The sequence below is a fragment of the Prosopis cineraria genome, unplaced genomic scaffold, assembly GCF_029017545.1.
Source record: "Prosopis cineraria cultivar Desert tree isolate PC_DT_omini unplaced genomic scaffold, ASM2901754v1 PC13, whole genome shotgun sequence".
NCBI classification, from domain to species: domain Eukaryota; kingdom Viridiplantae; phylum Streptophyta; class Magnoliopsida; order Fabales; family Fabaceae; genus Prosopis; species Prosopis cineraria.
Window position 1 is genome coordinate 28,950,308 of NW_026555344.1, and position 20,412 is coordinate 28,970,719.

The following is a 20,412-nucleotide window of genomic DNA, read 5'->3' on the forward strand; positions in this document are numbered from 1 at the left end:
TAAGTTCTCCAACTGATTATGTACTTTAGTTGATAAATAGGATTGTATGTATATAGGCTTTAATAATTATAAAACTTATATGAAACTTTTAAAACTTTAGCTAGGCTCAAGTTCGAGTTGTGAAAAAAATCTTATATAATTATATAATTAGTAGTTAATTGTTAAATAAAACATGGAGACTTGGACTTTTGAACTGTATATTAGGGGTCCACATAGTTGACGAAGACCGGCGCGCACTGACTTGTTTGTTCATATTTAATCCCCTTCCTCTGAAGCGTTACTGCATTTTGTCTTTCTCTTAAGTCGTTCACCTCACGCCATTGTTTCCCGTCTATGATGATCACTATTTTGGGAAGACGCTTGCTCGACTGGCTCCGTAATGGTTTTGTTTGGTCCAAGACTAACTTCTTCATCTTGGGTACGTAAATAGAAATCGATGCTAGTTGATTACCATCTCTTCATGTCGACATATATGTTCGTGTATCACCTCTTGCCATAACTTATTTTTGTTTTATCTGCATCTCAAGTAATTTCTATTGAAAAAAGTTTTGATGTGATTGAACAATAACTAACCCACCTCTTTAACGATATTTATAATTCAGGTTTAGTTTTTAGCTATGCCTTGGTTAAGAAAGCAGTGGTGGACATTTTGATTGACTTCCTTACAGACGAAGGTCTAAGTCTGTGGCAAGCTGTTTTGGTTGTGCTTCTTCTAGATTGGATATCAGCTGTGTTTAAAGTTGTTGTTACGCACGTATCCGAAGTTTACTCAGGTCGCTTCAGCGTGATTATCTTCTGCACCGCAGTCTATGCTATGGTAATTAGCTACCATAACCCTGTTCTAAAATGTTGTTATTTGAAGTCGTCAAAGACTCTAAAAAAATATTTTATTTTAATTTGCATATTAACGTCTCACTTTTTTTTTTTTTTTTACCAACTCCTTCCAAGGAAGGAAACTCACACACACTGAGCCACTCTGGGCTCGAACCCACGTCCTGCATGCTACGAGGTGGGTATCGGTGCCGCTTGTAGCGCAAGGTGCAACATATTTCACGCATGGGTTATTTGAAGTGCTCAAAGGCTGTCAAAAAAAATAAATTTTATTTTAATTTGTATATTAACGTCTCACTTTTTTTTTTTTTTTACCAACTCCTTCCCAAGGAAGGAAACTCACACGCACTGAGCCACTCTGTTCTCGAACCCACGTCCTGCATGCTACGAGGTGGGTATTGGTGCCGCTTGTAGCGCAAGGTGCAACATATTTCACGCATGAGTTATTTGAAGTCCTCAAAGACTCTCAAAAAAATATTTTATTTTAATTTGCATATTAACATCTCACTTTTTTTTTTTTTTTCACCAAGTCCTTCGCAATGAAGGAAAACTCATACAATGAGCCACTCTGGGCTCGAACACATCTCCTGCATACTACAGGTGGGTACTGCTGCCACTTGCAGCGCAAGGCTGCCGGCCTCGCCTCATATTAGACAATGTTGTAATCACAAAACTAACAATCAGTCTCTCTTTTATGGTATGGATCTATATCTTGGGTGCTCATCACCCTGACAAGGTGGATCTATATCTTGGGAGCTCATCTTGAGTGCTCATCAATGAGCACCGTGGTGTTCATCAGGATGATGCAATTTAGATCATTCAGATTTTTAATTTGAATGATCCATATTTAAAGAATTAATTTAATATTTTTATTTAATATTTTTTAAATAAAAATTATAAAAAAGTTTTAATAAATCTTTTCATGATTAATCTAGTCTATATTTAATTTGGGATCTATCTTGGGTGCTCATCATGGTGAAGCAATCTAGTCTGGATGGTCCAGATTTAAAAAATTAATTTAATATTTTTATTTTATATTTTTTAAATAAAAATTATAAAAAAGTTTTAATAAATATTTTCATGGCTAATCTTATCTATATTTAATCTAGAGGGTCCAATTTAATATTAAAATTTTTATATTTTTTTATATATTAACTATCCAAATGTATTCTGTATAGTTTAGATTTAAAATTTTTAACTTGTAATTTTTTTAAAAAAATATTGTTTCAAAAGTTCTATTCAAAAGATTATATATTTTATCTTTTTAATATTGTATTTATCAAAATAAAAATAAAACTTTAAATCTGGACTTTGCAAATAAAAATTTAATATTGAATTTGAACTGTTCAGAGTACATGTAGATATTTAATTTATAAAAATTATAATATTAAATTAAATCATTCAAATTAAATAAATACTATTCAGATTGATGATGAACATATTTATTAAAAAATTTATAAATTTTTATTTTAATAAATATAAAATTAAAATAAAAATAAAAAAAATCTAAGCCATCTAGATTTAATCTAGATGGCCCATATTTTTTGTGCCAGATGAGCACCTCCGTTGCCGAGCACCAAAGGGGGACCCCTCTCTTATGATATGATATACTGTTACTCAAGGTACGTAAAACCGGACCGATCATTAAACCAGTTATGATAGTGGGTTACGGGTTAGTGGTTCAATCAGGGTTGAACCGGGGGTTGAACCGGTGGCAAACCGGTCATGATTAAAATAATATAATTTAAATAAAAAGACATTAATTATAAAAACATTCAACCAAATCCAATCACTCAAAAGTCTAACAATAATAAAATACTATATTTTTGGACTTAGCATGCTCTATCTCTAATTTTTCATTTTTTGACTTCAAGTTTATTTTTTTTTGTTATTTTTTTCTGAACTCAGAGCTCTGAAAAAATAAAAATGAAAAAAAAATCAAAAACGATGTCGTTTTGGGGTAAAAGTCTGAAAAAATATTAATCCGGTTAACCCAGTCAACCCACCGGGTTATCCGGGTTATACCGGGTTGAACTCGGGTTGACCGGGTTACACCGGTTCGCTCCTTCACCGGGTTAAGAGCAAACCCAGACCGAACAGGGGACCGGTTCACCGATTTCTGGGTTGACCCGACCGGTCCGGTCCGATTTTTAATACTATGCTGTTACTAGAACCTACCCAGACCTACGAGTTTGACTAGTTAATAGGTCCAAAAGTGACAAAAGTGGGGGGAAGGGAACGACCTACGAAGTGCTAAATCACACCAATCATTCCAATATTTTAAAAATTAAACTGGACATCAAATTGAAAAAATTACCGAGTTATAGTTCTCATAATTCAATCGAAAGCATAATAGTTAACTAAAAAATATTTATATATGTGCCTTCATATATGTGTATGTTTATAACAGAAATAAAACATTGATTTGATAAAATACCATGATATGTTAAGTTATTAATACAATAAAACCACAAAACCTTAGCATTAAACAGGTATTCTAAATAATTATTATTATTCTTTCCCTTCAAAAATCAATAAATCCCGCATTTGACAGTTGTCAAAGAGACCAAATAACCAGTTTTAAAATTTACTTTCAGATCATTGGCCAAAAAAAAAAAATTTACTTTTAGATTCAAAGCGAATTGTATAGCAGGTTGCACGAAGGAGGAAGACGAGTTGTAGACTCAGATTGAAAACTGATTTCACAGTCGAAGCTTTAGTGAAGATGACCTCAAATCAAAATGAAAGAACTAAGGAAGGAAAGCACGAACGAAGATTCTTCCTCAAACGCTCCAATCAACAACGTCGCATAGAAAAGAGAAGAAGAGCCTCGATCTTAGACTGAATGAAGAAGAGTCTCCCTATCTCAGTCTCAGATCGATGGCATCGCACGCAAGGTAGCCTGGTAGAATGGAAGAAGGGTTTTTTGGGCATCAGAAATTTTTTCAGACTTCATACCCAATGACCCGTCGGAATCGCTTTCGGTCTAATTCTGGATCTCTAAAAATTGTCCGGTCCAAAGCGGTTCGAAACGGTCCAACTCACATAACGGTCCAACGAGTTAAACCGAGCTGTCTTCATGCCCAGGCAATGGTCTTCATGTCCAGGCAATGGTTTGACACGTCCGATTAGCCGGGTCAGTCCGGTTCTCAAAACGCTAATCCCAACCCATCTATTTATATGTGTGCTAAGTCGGTTATTATTTCTTTCTCTAACCTTCTCGATCCTTCTTCCTTTCACCACTTAAATAATTAAATATTACATCCAAAATTTTCTTATTAGTTCACCACCTTTGCTTCTTTCTTTTTTGACTAGATTAGTGGAGAAAATTTTAGAGAGAGAGAGAGAGAGAAAAAAGGTGATATTTTAATTATTCAAAGATTTGTCTCAGTTTGGACTTTGGATTATTATTTGGCTTTCTGACTCTCATTCTCTTGTTTAATTAATGTACTTTTTTAAAAATATTATGTAAAATTTATGAATATTCAAGTGGTAAATGCTCTTTTAATGCCCTCACAGCTCTTTAAAAAATGTTGAATCTGGAACTTCAAGTAAAAATGATTATTTTATCTAGTGGTTCATTGTTTTGTGTGCACACGTGTATATTCTCATTTTCCACTTTCCCAACTTCTCTCCTTGATTTATTTTTTAAAAATGGGTATTCATGAAAAAACGAGCTGAACAAACCTATTTTAGCTCGCTCGGATTAGGTTAGCCTGTTTTAAAACATGACAAAATGGGTTGAGCACGGGAATAGAATAGCCAACCCATTTTCGAGAAAATGGGACGGGCTACGAGCAACCTTTTGGGTTAGCCCATGCATAAATGCATGTGGATGCATATATACGCATTGACCTTCGTGTTATATATTTTAAATTTTAAATTTATTTTTTTTTTTAAATTTATTAGTTTAGCTATAACTTTTAGTATATAATGTTTAAAATATATTAATTGAATTACAAATGGTTCAATCTTGATTTGACCCCCGTTTGATTTTTGAACCATAAACCAATGTCTTGACCAGTTCAATAATCAATCCGGTTCTAATAACATTAATATGATATATGTTTTACTATTAGAGAAGAATAACATGTTTTAAGATAGCTAGTATTCATGACTTAATTTTATTGATTATTTGTTAAACAATTCTCAGAAATCAAATAAAAGAATGTAATTATAATTGCAGGGATTGATGCAATTTTGGATTTGCGCCAGGAATTTAAATCGCGGCACGTTGATTTTTGCAGTTGTACTCACTGCGCTAGGCGAAGCCGGACAAGAGCCAGTTTTAGAAGATTATTTTGATTATCAACTAAGTGAAGAAGTAAGCAGAAAACGTACCCAAGAGGACAATTTCAGCAGAACTACTTATCATTGGTGGCCAGCTGCTTCCTTTGTTGGCTCCGTTGTAGCTTTCATCGCTTTGGGCCCAACTCTTTGGGAGGAAACTTTCCAAATTTCGTCTTATATTATGGCAAGTACGTATTTGTTATTCTTCTTGGGGATTTTTTACTATTATCCTGAAGAAAGACCCTTAGCCTCAGAAGTCCTCTAACCACCACATATAGGGTCTTGAAGGCAGCTATTAAGAAGCTTAGATTGCCATACCCTTCTTCAGAAGAGGGCTATTACTCCAACAGTAACAATGAAGATTCAGATGTTTCCCAAGATTCATTTTATCTAAGGAAAAATGGGGAGGTTCACTTGTTGCCTCGTGATCCATCATGTTTGTCGTTCTTGGACAAGGCTGCTATAATTAGGAACAACTCCAATGGTGAAAGGGAAGAGCGAAATGGAGAGATTTGTACGGTCGTTCAAGTGAGGGATGTGAAGAGCCTTTATCCTATCATACAGTGGGCGTATTTGCTCTTCGCTTGCAGTTTGGTTTCAGCTTCTGGGAACACTTACTTTATTCAGCAAGCTCAAAACTTGGATTCTAAAGTTGGTGATTTCCATGTCTCTGTTGTTTTTTTCTTTGTACTAAAGTCTTTTGTTGTTCGTGTGGTCAGAATAATTCAATCAATAAAAGAACTGGTGAAACCAACTTGGAGTATAGCTGTTGGGATGTTTTGTTCAGTACTCTGCGGAATTGCGGCCTGGCTGGTGGAACGTCAAAGGAAGCATTTAACTCTAAATGACCCACAAAAGAACATTATTTCCTTCAGCGTAATGTGGTTAACTCCATAATTTTTCCTCTTAGGGCTAATGGAATCATTTGTTGAAGATGGACTAGTAAATTTTGTGTGTTGTCAGGTGCCTGCATCGATGAGAACATTTGTGGGTCCGTGCTCTGGATTTCTCTTGGCAACTGAAAAGCTCTTCGGCTTACAATTTGCATATTGTTTTGGGGTCTTGACCAATGAATCCATGGAAACAAGTTGCTGGATTGGTATTTTCTGTTTCTGGCAGCACTCAGCTTGGGGTTCTTTTGCATTTATGTGAGTATTATTGTGTGTATTCATTCATCCAATTCATTCCTCCACGAAGAAACATGAAGTACGTGGTGATGAGGGGTCAAATTAATATATTTGAAGATCTTTTGATAACTGTCGAAGACGCTTCTAAAGATTATGCATCTCACAACAGAAGCAAGAAGGATAAATAGATGATCCAAAAAGAGGCTAGATGAACTGAATCTGTAATTGTCACTTTACTCCAGTATGATGGTGATACAGGTTACTTATAGACACAAGTGAGTAAGTATTTGGTAGAGATATAGGATTATAATTATGTATATGATTAGTTACTCAGAAGGATAAGGCCTGTGCACACTGTACTATTTCTGTTCTCTCAATGCGTGTCAATATCATATTGGAATCTTTGCAACCGTTTGTACTATAAATAATACACGCACTACAAAAAAAATAACTTTCAGCGGCGACACAAAAAAGTTGCTGCTGATTCTCAACTTTTAGCGGTGATAGTAAAAGTCGCCGCTAAAAGTGTGACTTTCTATGGCGACATTTGAAGTTGCCGTTGAAATAGTGACTTTCTGCGGCGACAAGATATAGTCGTCGCTGATTGTCAGACTTTCAGCAGCGACAAGTGCATGTTGCCGCAAAAAGTCATACTTTCAACGGTGACTTTTATTGTCGCCGTTGAAAGTTGAGAATCAGTGGTGACTTTTTAGTGTTGCCGCTGATTGTCAACATATTTAAAAATATGTTATAATTTTTTTAAAAAAATTATATTGTAAGTTTTAGCGGCGACATACAAGTCACTGCTGAAAGTTGAGAATCAGCAGCAACTTTTTAGTGTCGCTGCTGATTGTCAACATATTTTAAAATATGTTATAATTTTTTTAAAAAAAAATTATGTTGTAAGTTTCAACAGAGACATACAAGTCGCCGCTGAAAGTTGAGAATCAATAACGAATTTTTAGTGTCGCCGCTAAAAATGAGACTTTTAGCGGCAACTTTGAATGTCGTCGTTGAAAGTTTAATTTTGTATTATCATCATAATTTTTATTTTTATTTATCTAATATTTAAAATTTTAAGATATTAATTTTGTTGTATTATTGTAATGTTATAATGAATATATAATAGAACATAATGAGTTTTCATCTAATATATTCTATGGTTAAATTGTAACTTTAAGATAAGGTTAAGGTATTAGTTAATGCTAATGAGCTAAAGTAAAGAATTAAGCCAAATCATATTATTTTGCGTGTGTGTTTGTATTAAAAATTTACAATTAAAGTTAAGATTCAACCAAGGTTAGCAAACTAAGGTTAGAAGAAAAGTCAGTAAATATAATATGATTTATGTTTGGATATGTTTTTTTTAGAAGTCTATTAGATAAACTAAAATTTGTTTGGATAATTTTATTCAAAAGTTAGTTGAAATGTTTAATGGCCAAAATAAGCATGAAATTTTTAATATATATTTTTTGACTAATTAATAACTAAAACAAATTAAATTTAAAATTATAACTAATAAGTAAAAAATCTTAAATATTCAAGATAGAAGAGAAGAGAGAGAAAGCATAAGTCATCAAATCAATGTAGAAGTCAATAACTCTACTTGTTTATAATAATTAAACATGTGATACTTAAATTTATTCATTCATAGAATGATATTTTATCTAATCTAATTTTTTAATTTAAATTCTACTTTTAACACCAGTAACTTTAAAGCTTGATGCTAGTTTAGAAACATAAATAATTATAAACTACTGTATAATCATCAGTATTTTTACTATTTATTCTTAGATATTTTTTTATATTATAATTATAAATATGAATATTAAAATAAATAATATAACAACCTCAAGAAGTAAAAAAAATTAAAATAAATAATACAAATGATATTGTATAAATTATATTTATAGTTTACTTTAAACAAAATAAATAATATAATTTGTAATTTTATAAATTAAAAGAATTAAATTGAACTATTTAAGGATAGTAATGATATTTTATAATATTTAATATTTAATATATATATATATGTGTGTTTGTATAGTTTAATAATATGTGTATATATATATATATATATTTTAATTATGCAATAATAGACTGCAGGTTCATTCCAGTTCAGTGGCGAAATAGTTGGATACAAAAGAAGGAGGTTATGGGTTCAAACCTTAGAGGAGACAACTTTCAAAATGAAAATATAAATTGGTGACATGATGACACCTAGCGTGTGGTGAGAGCGACACATGAAGAGTGACATGGTGCTATGTGGTGCGAGGTGGGGCCCTATGTGGAGGGTGACATGGCGCCACCTGGGGTGAGGTAGGGCGCCATGTGGTGTGTGGTGAGAGTAACACATGGAGAGTGACATGGTGCCACATGGTGTGAGGTGGGAGCGACACACCATGTGGTGTGAGGTGGGGCCCTATGTGGAGGGTAACATAGGCCACGTGGCATGAGGTGGGGTGCCACGTGGATAGTGACGTGGTACCATGTGTGTAAGTAAACCAACATTACTTTTCAGCGGCGATAAAAAAGTCGCCGCTAATTGGCAGCTTTCGCAGCGACAAAATAGTCGCCACTGATGTGTGGTTTTTGCAGCAACAAAATGTCGTCGTCAATTTTTAACTTTTAGTGACGACTATTATTTGGTTGCGACAAATTTTCTTTTCTGTGGCGACATTTGTCGCCGCTGATTCTCAACTTTCAGCGGCGACTTTTATTATCGCCGCAGATTGAATCAGCCACAAGAGCTCTTGCGGCGACATTGTGGCGACTTTTTGTCGCAGCTGAAAGTCAATTTTTTTATAGTGATGAATGGAGCCAAGACCTGGATATCAAGGTCTTGAGCATTTTCCATTTCCTTTGCCTGATTTCTATCTGTATTAAGTTTGAGTGTGGCAAAAAAGTGTTATTGAACTAGCTAGTTACAATAGATGACAAATAACCAATGCGAGAATGACAAGGAAGGACCATTTAAGAATATTAATGTCAAATCAAGAATTTTAGTACTGAAACACAGTAAAAAGAGTACTAAAATTTAGGAACGTCAGTATTGAAAAATCCTAGTTTAACATTAATATTCCTATAAGGTCCTTATTTATCATTTTTCCACAACTAACCTATATTGAATTGAACTTGACATCCTCCCTCAAACTGAGGGCACTAAAGCTACTTAATTAACTATATTCCAAAATTAACCAGGCATGGTATATATTGATTGTCGAATTATGACTGAAAAGACAGTACTTGAGATTCTCTACTACAACATTTTTTCTTCGGTGGCAACCGTCCAAAACCGTTGCCATAAAGAAAAACTAGCTACCACTGTTACCTATAGTCTAAAACTCTAAGGCAATAGTTTTTTTATTTTATTTTTGGCAACAAATCGTAAAATCATTGATACTATAGGCAATGGGTTTAAGATACTATAATAGGCACAGTTTTAACCTATTGGTAAGAATGGACAACAAGTTTAACATGTTGCTAAATTTACACTACTACAAAAAGGGAGAATTGCAAAAGGTCCCAAAATGATCAATTAATTCAAGTTAGGTCCTAAATGTCAAACTCCAAAAAATTTACAAGTCTATCTCTCAATTTTGCAATTGCATTGTGATAAATTTGTAACTTGTTTTCTAAATTTTAACATAGTTGAAGAATAAAAAAATTTATTTTTCCCATTAAAATTTGGAATACAAGTTGCAAATTCATCACAACGGAGTTAAAAAATTGAGAGATTGATTGCAAATCCTTAAAATTTGACATTTGAGACCTAATTTAAATTAATTGATCCTTTTAAAATCTCTTTATCATTCTCCCTTACAAAAATGTGTATATAAGATGGCAAAAAATGACGGTTAAAAGAAAATACATCATATATGAAAGAGGCGAGTGATGGTTAGCAAATAAATGACAGGTCACCCGTCATTTATTACTTTCAAATAAATGACGGGTATTTTAAATACCCATCATAAAAAGTTTAATTCAAACTATGTAGATATTGAAAAATTTTAAACAATAAATGATGGGTGTTTCAAACACCTACCATATATTGTTTGGCTTTAAATGACACGTTTTTAAAACATTTGTCATTTAAATTTCTGTAACATTTTAGATTTTGAAAAGGTAAAAAAAATTTAAACTTTAAATGACGAGTGTTTGAAACACCTATCATTTAAAAGCTAAACAATAAATGATGGGTGTTTGAAACACCGATCATTTTTTCCATTTTAATTGCCTATTCTCGTTCATTTTTTCAGTTTGCACCCATTCGTCTTTCCTTTGCTCTTCTCTTCTCTACTTGCACACGACATCCAAAAAAACTCCTACAATCTTCCTCCATTACTATCATTGACTACCGTAGATTGCTTCGACGTGAAGCCGCTACCTCCTACGTCATCGTTCACCAATGTTTGCCATCTTGGTTTCTTCCTCTTTGGGTTTCAATCATCTTTGCTTGAAGGTGTGATTTCTTTTTCTTTTATTCTTTTTCTTCCAATATCCATAGATTTCTAGGTTATAGTAATGATTTATTTAATATTGTGGATTGTTATATTAGTTGATTTTTCTTGTGCAAGTTTTTGCTCAGTTGTTGCGCAATTTAGAATTGTGAGGTATCGAAAATTGTTAATGTTTATTGTATTATTGACTTGAGAATGCTAATAGATGATATAGGTAGCCTTAGGATGATTGTTTGGATGAAAATGAGTGATCAAAAATGGGATATATATGATGATTGTATTTTTCTATGAATTTTGAATGATTTATTTGAATAATTTTTAATTTAAATTTTGTGCCTTGTTTGATTAGAGTAGTTTTATCATTCAAAACTACATATTGAAATGTACTAGTGTGCCAAATTTCATTACAATTGAAGTTGATTTAAGTGATCAAAACTGACGTGCGGTTTCTCTAAAAATCATTGCTATTTTGTTGAGATTTTGATATTTGCTAAAGAATGATGTTTTCTTGGCTTGCCATTGCTATTGTGGGATATGGAACCTTAGAATGATCAACGAGACAAAAAAATTGATTGAAAATGATGTTTATAGTGTTTTCTTTTTTTCTGTGATTTTTTAACGAATTTTAGATATAATTTTATAATAATTAGAGTTAATTTGAAAATGCTATTTTGTGGAGATTTTGTTGCTATTGGATTATATATGGTTGAAATTAGTTTGTTGAGAGAGATGCTAAGTTTAAAAAGAGCTTTTGAGCTTGAAAAATGAGAAGGACCATGCTTTTGAGCTTTTGAAAATGAAGTTGTAGAGAGAAAGAACAAAACCTTGAAAGAAATGGCAAGGACCATGCTAAATGAGAAGAAACTTCCTAAATATTGATGGGCAGATGCCATGAGTATAGCATGCTACATAACCAACAGAGCACATATTCGACCTATTCTAAACAAAACTCCGCATGAGCTCTGCAAGGAAAGCCTAACATCTCTCATCTGCATGTATTAGGCTGTAAGTGTTTTGTACTCAACAATCGTAAGGATAATCTAGATAAGTTTGATTCTAAAAGTGATTAAGCTGTATTTCTTAGTTATTCTAATAGAAGTAAAGCTTTTAGAGTCTTTAATAAAAGAACCTTATCTATTGAAGAGTCAATTCATGTTAGATTTGATGAATCCTTATCAGATGAGAACAAAGAAGAAGAAAATGTGAATCTTCCTCTTGATGATCTCTCACTAAAAGAAAAGGAGGAAAATCATACTAGCAATGATACCATGACTAATAATCAAAGTGGAGAGACAAATAATCTTCCAAAAAGTTGGAGATATAGTAAGTCACATCCTATTGATCAAGTCATTGTAGAAGTTAGTCATAAAGTTAAAACAAGAGGTTCACTTAGAGAAGTATGTCATTTCAGTACATTTATTTCTAATATTGAACCATATGATATTAAAGAAGCCTTAACTGATGAATATTGGCTCATAGCAATGCAAGAAGAGTTAAACCAATTTGAGAAAAGTCAAATTTAAGATTTGGTACCTTACCAAGTGATCATCCTGTTATTGGGACAAAATAGGTCTTTAGAAACAAAATTGATGAAACTTGTTGTAATGATCCTAAATTTTAAATTCAATAAATTTCCTTCTAATTGATAATTAATTAATTAATTAATTTTAATTTTAGGATAAATGAAGAGCAGTGATGTATTGGAATTTATACTGGATATTTATATAGAAGTTTGGAGTTTGAATCTTACTTTAGCTAAAGGTTAGTTTTATTTTTATGAGAAAGTACTAAAGTGCCCTTGTTTCTCCTTATGAAATATAATAATAATAATAAAAAAAAATAATAAAAAATTCCGGTGGGGTCTTCTTTTGAAATTTTCCTAATAAACTTTGGGTCCTATTTTGCAATTGTCACCGTAAGCTTATTATTTCATTCTCTTCTCTCAGTTCTTAGTCGGTCATGGTAGAACTGAGGGAGAGAGGAAAATTCTGGATCTTTCGCTGTGTGCTCTTTGACTCTGCTTCCCTCTCTACTATCCTACCCTTACCGCTAGCGAAGTGGGAGCTCATTACTCCCGTGCGATACCAGGTCCTCAGTCATGCTCCCTGTTTTTGTCTTCCTCAATTGTTGCTGTCTTCATCATTCTTGTTTGCATCTTGCTGTGAATGTCTGTGTATCGCTAGATTCTTCTTTGTCCTCTTTCATCTGTACGTCACTAGTGTTTGTGTGAAGTGGGAGATCTTTTGCTACTGAAGGCCGCCAGATTCTTCCACATCTTCCCCTGTTCATGCTGTCTTTGTTCTAGTGAGGGAGTGAGAGCTTTGTTTCTTCCTTCTTTTTCCTCTCGCATGATTTATTGTCGGTAAGCTCAAAGATTCTGTTCCTTCCTTTTTGCTATGTTTTGTAGCACATTTGATTCATCAATCATGATCTATTGTGATGTTTGAAGGTTTAGGGTATTGCTCTCATTAGATTTAAATTCTAAATTTGTTTTGATGCTATATGGTTTGAAATTTTCAGAGTAGGAAGCTTGATAGTATACGTTAAATTTTTAATGCACTTTAGATGTTTGATAAAATGTCTAGAAGAGTTGAAGTGGAGTAAATAACTATATTCAATATATGAAGAACTAATATTATAGATTTAAATTTATTTTGGATAAATAGATGAATTTGGGATTTAGTCTGCTACTTAAGAGAGTCTCATAGATCTGTGCTGCTATTGCTAATGATGATGATGATGATGCTCAAGTTGAATCTATGTAATACTATATGGCTTGTTGCTTTGTTGCAAATGGGTGATCATAAGAGACTTGTTTGGTTTGATAGTTCTATTGATAGATAGAGTTACCAAATAGATTACACACACACACACTGTGTCTTTGTAGTTTTCTTTGCTTATGTTTATTGTAGTATTTATAAGTTGGGATTTTATATGAGTTTAAATTGATTATTGATGGGATATGAATTTAGAAAGTATGATAAATCTAAATGTTGATATTGAAAATTATTGGGCAAGGGTTAGGAATCCCAATTGATTGAATTCGGAGTTGATATTGAAAGGTCTGGGAGAGGATCATGTCTTAGTCAAAGACTTTAGCTGTGGCTAAGGTATTTTGGAGGAATTTTGCGATATAGACGATGGTGTTCGAGAAAACTTGAATTAGATAAATTAATTATGATTGTATTAATGTTGGAAGAGATTTTATTGAACTTGTAAAAAGTCCATTGAAATCCTATTACATCTTATGGGTGTTGGGAAGAAGAGAAACTTGGTAGGAGTTGAGAGAAGTAAATCTTTGGATTTGTGAACGTGATAGGTAAGTGGATAGTGTCTCAACTGATTTTTTCAATCAAAATTTCCTTTATTAAAATATTACATTTTTTTCCAAATCATTTTAAAAACAATAATGTGATTATTGGATATTTGTTGATTAAAGCTACATTATTTTGAGAAATTTTCTTTGCCAAATTTGAAATGTTATTTGATCAATTAAAACAGGTTTGGACTTTGATTGAGATTTTTTATTCTATCAAATATTGAATTGATATAGGAAACAACTCATGCGAGTTCAACATTGAAATGAAGATTTTATTTAATAATGATTATTTTCTTGAATGCTTTAAAATAGATTTGGAGGGGATTTTATGCAGAACACTGGTTGCTAATGGCAGTTCCGTTAGCCCTTGGCGCGCCATGGTCAATGACTAGCTAGTTTGATTTTTGTGAGCTCTGTTCTCACATTTTTTATTCGTAGGTCTTATACCTGCATTTGATTTTATGGTTTTAAGCGGCATTTGTTAGCATTACCCTCGTGGACTGTGTGTTCATGTTTGTTTCGTAGCTCAGGTTGCATTTAGTTACTTATCCTCGTAGACGATATGTCCACGTTTGTTTTCATGGCATAAGCTGCGTTTGGTTATTTACCCTCGTGAACTGTGTGTCCATGTTTGTGAATTGTTTTGATAAATCCCTAGAAGCATGAATTTTTATGATGATCTCACACTGTAATGGTTTTTAATTAGTAAAATGATATTATTTTTAATTCATCTAATCTATTTGACTTGTCAAAATTGAATGTTAAAGATGCTTGTCATTGAAGATCTAAAGTTTCATGATATTAAAATTGCATAAAAATTTTATTCTAAGTTCACTGGTTTTATTAAATGGCATCGCTTTCTGTTTAATTTGCATAAACATTGTAAATTATTCATTTTTAATCCAACAAATTTTATGGTTGGGACGTTATTTACTAGAAATTATTATTTTGGTCTCAAATACGTTAGCTGATATTGTGCCTTTCGCTGATCCTTGAGAGGCTATAGTATTCAGTTAAGATGAAAGGCTGTAATGAAACTTCTTTAATGTAAATTTAAATCCATGTATTTTGATTTGTAAGTTTCTTATGCTAGGTGCTCCACATAAGCTATAGCTAGGGTCCTCATCCTTATTATTTGTATCTTGTTATTTGCTAATGGGAAGAGAGTTCCTTGCTACTACTATTGTTTTGTAAAATATTTGTAGATTTATTTTTGGGAGATTTTATTTTAAGGGGAGATTCTATTAAAAAATTTTCAAGAATATTAAATCTTTTATTCGTATGGTTTGTATTGAAGATGGCTTAATTGATTATCAAATGTCTTCATGGTTTATAAATTAGAGTTTTCTTAAGTAAAGACTTTTGGGATATAGGTACTATCCCCATATTCTGTGCCAAACATGTCCTATTTTCGAGGTGTGACACTAGTATTGTGGTAAGGAATAAGGCCAGGCTAGTAGCTAAAGGTTATAATCAAGAAGAAGGTATTGATTATGATGAAAGCTTTACTCCTATTGCTAGACTTGAGGCTATTAGACTTTTACTTGCTTTTGCTTGCATTAAAGATTTTAAACTTTACCAAATGGATGTTAAAAGTGCATTCTAGAATGGACTAATCAATAAAGAAGTTCGTGTAAAGCAACCTCCAGGATTTGAGGATCCATTAATGCCAAATCATGTCTACAAATTGAAAAAAGCATTATATGGACTGAAGTAAGCACTAAGAGCTTGGTATGATAGGTTAAATACTTTTCTATTAAATAATAACTTCAAAAGAGGAATGGTGGATAAAACACTGTTTTATCAAACTGAAGGTAATGATATCCATATAGTTCAAATTTATGTTGATGATATTATTTGTAGAGCTACTAATGAGGTTCTTTGTGAGAAATTTGCTAAGATTATACAAGGAGAATTCGAGATGTCTATGATGGGAGAGCTAAACTTCTTTCTCATATTGCAAATCAAGCAAATGAGGGATGGGATCTTCATAAGCCAAACCAAGTATACTCAAGAATTGCTAAAAATGTTTGGATTCAAAAATTTAAATCTAAGCAACATACCTATAAGTGCATCAATCAAAATGGATAAGAACAAAAAAGGGGAAAAGGAAGATCAATTAAAATTCAGGCAAATGATTGGATCACTACTCTACCTGATTGCTAGCAGACTTGATATCATGTTTAGTGTCTGTATATGTGCAAGATTTCAAGCTAATCCAAGAGAATCACATCTAAAGGCTGTGAAAAGAATCTTTAAGTATTTGAATGAAACTATACAACTAGGACTATGGTTTCCAAAAGGAGGAATGCCTGAATTGATTATTTACTCAGATGCTGATTATGGAGCGTACAAGATAGATAGAAAGAGCACTAATGAAACTTGTTAGTTCTTTGGTGGCTCATTAATACTATTGTAACACCCTCAAATTTACAAACCGATTTTTCGCAAATTATTAATTCAAGAAATCATTTTTTTTTTCATTGAACCCTTATCATACCCTTATCATGGTAGAAAAATTTCTACCATGATACATCCAAGACAATATACCACAGGTCTTAAAATATCTCAAAAAGCAATTAGAACCATGAGGGACAGACATGATCCTCATAGCATGTTATTTAAATTAGGTCATGAATCAAAAGGGACAGACATAATCCTCTTGGACATATAAATGCATTTAATAAAAAGGATTAGAGTTTACATGCTCCATAGACAAGATATGTCCTAAGTTGGCACAAGATATATTGTATAATCCAAAATAAGAGGCAACGTAAAAGATGGTGTCTCATACACCATAATTACACCTCTGGTGCTTTCTCGGCCGGATTCGCTCCTGTAAAAATATTAACCACGGGGAATGAGACTTAAAAGTCCCAGTAACCAAAAATTAATATGTAATGATGCATGCGGATGTAACTAATCATGCGATTGCTAAGTGGGCAAACAAAACATTTAACCAAACAATATTTTCAAACAAACCGAACAAGTATTTAATTTGCATGACTGCACCTTATATCCTCCTTTCGCCATGCTCGGACGCCAAATCACCCGGCCAAAGGTGAGTTGGACCAAGCGACACGCCACTCATTGGGTCCAATGAGGGCTTACCACGTGGTAATAATTAACCGAACAGAAATTCCCATTAACACCATACATTAAAATACTCTGACAAGTCATGCATCATTCAAATATCCAAACAGAAATATATCCGAACAATAATATCTCATCATGATAAACAAAAATAAATTTTTAACCTACTTGGCAATAATTTCAAACAAGTATATACAGTATTTATTTTCAATAATTCATAATTTTTCCAAACAACAAAACAACACATAACCATTCACAAACACACTCATCACAACACATTAATAATGGTTACCTTGTGTCTTGAATAACAAGTTCCCCTTCACAACTCCTTTTTCACCACTATCTTTGTCAATATAATCTACATAATTATTTCACAATACTATATATTAATTTTACATTAAAATAAATAACTCTAATTTAAAGAGTTAGAAAGTCTTAAATCTATAGTCCATATTAACACTAATTTAAGATTTATGCCTCATTTAACTTCCCAAATTCTTTTCTAAAATTCTCGTACTCTAATGAACTATTTTTTTTATCCTCAATTCACTTCTAGTATCACAATTTGATCCTTCTACATTCTAAAAATTCATCCAAAAATAAATTAAAATTTTAGAATTATCCTGAAGCCTCAAATCACCTTTCTATAACCTCAAAAATACCTATTCATACTTAAATAAATATTTAATAATCATAGGTTTATTCCTACGTCTTAGATTCCACATAAATTCAACCATATAGATCTAGATTTTAACTCAAAAATTCTTAAACATGAGTTTCAACCTCAAGAAAATATTCTATAATATTTATTATATCCCTAAGAATTTTAACCTATATTTTTAATCCATCATATCATCAGATTAACTATCCTATAGAAAAATCCTAATCAAAATATTTACTCTATCCTACAAAATAATCATATCACTAGAAAGCTAATATTATTTAGAAAATAACTATAAATTAATTTTGTAATTAAATAAATTTTCAAATGCTAATCTAAACAGGAAAGTTAGAACATACCTGAAGAAAAAGAAAATAATCCCCCCTTGCGAGAAAACGCCGAGCAACGTGAGAGGAAGAGAGAAAAATAATATAAAAATGGGATTGTGAGTCCCAAAATTATATTAAAAAAAACTATATGTTTGAATTTAATTATTCAAACCTTTGGGCCAAAAGTTGCAATTTTCTCTAAATTGCATCTTAGCCTCTCATGCTTCCTAATGCACACACCCCCTCCTTTTTATATATGAAGGCACCTCTTCTCTTCCCTCATCTAACCAATGTGGGACTTAGAAAGAACAACCTTCCACCCCCCCTTTTTTTTTCCTTCTACCTTCTCTTTTTTTTTTAACACACACATAAAAAAAAATTATTTATGTATTATATCTTAACTAAATATTGCTTATGTGGTTTTAAATTTAAATTTTTAAATTCATAATTAAATACCTAATCATAATATTATTTCTAAATAACCTCAAATAATATAAATTCCTATTATTATCATTTTTTTTTCCTCAAAACCTAAATTCCACAATTTCTTTATTATATAAAAAATCAGGATGTTACAACTATGGTTCAACAAGAGACAAAACAATGTGTCCTTATCATCATGTGAAGCTAATTACTTGGCGGCTGAAAGTTGTTGTGCACAGATTTTATGGTTAAAACAACAATTGAAAGATTTGGGAGTTCATCTAAAGGAAATTCCAATCAGATGTGAAACATCAGCACTATCAACTTAGCTAAGAATCCTTTCCAACACTCAAGAACCAAGCACATTGACATTAGATACCATTTCTTAGTAGATCATGTGTAAAAAAAGGACATCCTACTGGAATTTATGCCTACCACTAAGCAACTAGTAGATATTTTCACCAAACCTCTGGTTGAAGAACAATTTACATTCATCAGAAAGGAATTGGGAATGGTAAATCTTAATGAGTTGTAAGTTTCTTAAATTTAAATAAATTATATTTTGAATCTTTTACTAACTTAAGTTCAGGGTTGTCTTAAGTTGTTTTTACAAAAAGAAATCTATGAATCCTAACCTCATTGGAATAAATCAAGGCAAATCTTAAAGAAAGAAGTTAGAAGACCAGGCATAATATGTTTAAAAGATTGGTTATTACCATTAAAAATGGTTCTTGTAAGTTTAAGTGCTTTATCTTGCGTGAATTTGCTGGATTATGTGTTTCTCTTTATATGGCTGCATTATTACGAGTGAAATAGATATGCTTACTCGTGTGAAATAGCTCTTAGGATGTCTTCACTTCTGAATTATGCTAAATCACGCTTGAAGAAATTAGTCTTGCTTGCGTGAAATAGCACTTAGTGAATCTTTCTTCCTAAGATGTGTTAAATCACACATGATAAAGGAAGGCTCACTTGCGTGAAATGCCTTCCCGAGAGCATGGTATTCTATTGTGGTCATTTCACGCATAAAAGTAATTTGTGATCACGCGTGACTTTACCTATATTTATTGTGCATTATTTGAATGTTATTTTGGCTACTAGATAACGAGAGAAACCTGTCTGTCACAGATGAGATTTAGCACTTGGTTAGCCAAAAGTGCTAAATCATGCGTGAATATAATTGTCTCACGCATGATCCTGCATTATCTATATATATCTTCCTTGTCTGCCTGCATTTTCACACGCAAACCAACGTTATTTCTTCTAGCCATTACTTAATCCTTCCTTCTTAACTGCCTCCCTAATTCTTCTCTAGCCGTTTTGGCATTTGAAATTCTTTGCCCATCACTTCTAATCTGCTTCTCACATCTCACTTCGCTCTAAACTCATTTCTTTCTTTGACCTAAATTCTTCTATTCTTTAAAAATTCTTTGTGATGGCAAGAACAAAGGAGACTGAAAAGAGAACCAGTAAAGAGGTTATGAAGAAGAGAAAATTCACAAAAGGTTTAATTGGAAAAGGTAGCAAATCACGTTCTCGATCATCTAAGAGGCTCAGAACTTCAAGAAAATCTAAGGAGCCTGCTTCTACATCAAACCCTGCTACTACTGATCAACAAGAAGAACCTCTAACTAAAATTGGTAGAGACTTGTCTAATTATGGTAGCAATATGCCTCCAAGTGAAATTTCAAAGCTAAATATCAAAGATGGAAAGCTTCTGAGCTCCGAGCATCAATCCAGATTCAATCAGTACTTCTCCTCTATTGTGGTGGTCACGAGTCATTGCACCAAATATGATTCTTTTATCAAAGCTCATAACTTTAATATAGATGAATATTTGAGTGACTATAAAGGCTTGTTGGAGCTTAACCTCTCATAC

General features: G+C 32.5%; 1 protein-coding gene across 6 annotated transcripts; it reads left to right on the forward strand.

Moving 5' to 3' along the window:
• The first annotated feature begins 297 nt into the window (after positions 1 to 297).
• On the forward strand, positions 298 to 6,625 carry LOC129291618 (uncharacterized). Of its 6 annotated transcripts, none has more exons than XR_008588726.1 (4): positions 298 to 418; positions 603 to 817; positions 3,482 to 3,967; positions 5,079 to 6,625. XR_008588726.1 is itself a non-coding variant. In XM_054929078.1 (4 exons), exons 1-4 carry the CDS (start codon positions 334 to 336, stop codon positions 5,405 to 5,407), a joined length of 600 nt encoding a protein of 199 aa, XP_054785053.1. In that variant the 5' UTR covers positions 304 to 333; the 3' UTR covers positions 5,408 to 6,625. The 6 variants fall into 6 exon arrangements, 3 of the variants coding, with proteins under 3 accessions (XP_054785053.1, XP_054785052.1, XP_054785054.1); XR_008588725.1 differs by having other exon boundaries at positions 304 to 418; positions 3,485 to 3,967; positions 5,018 to 6,625; XR_008588724.1 differs by lacking the exon at positions 3,482 to 3,967 and having other exon boundaries at positions 304 to 418; positions 5,018 to 5,997; positions 6,085 to 6,625.
• Positions 6,626 to 20,412: the final 13,787 nt, after the last annotated feature.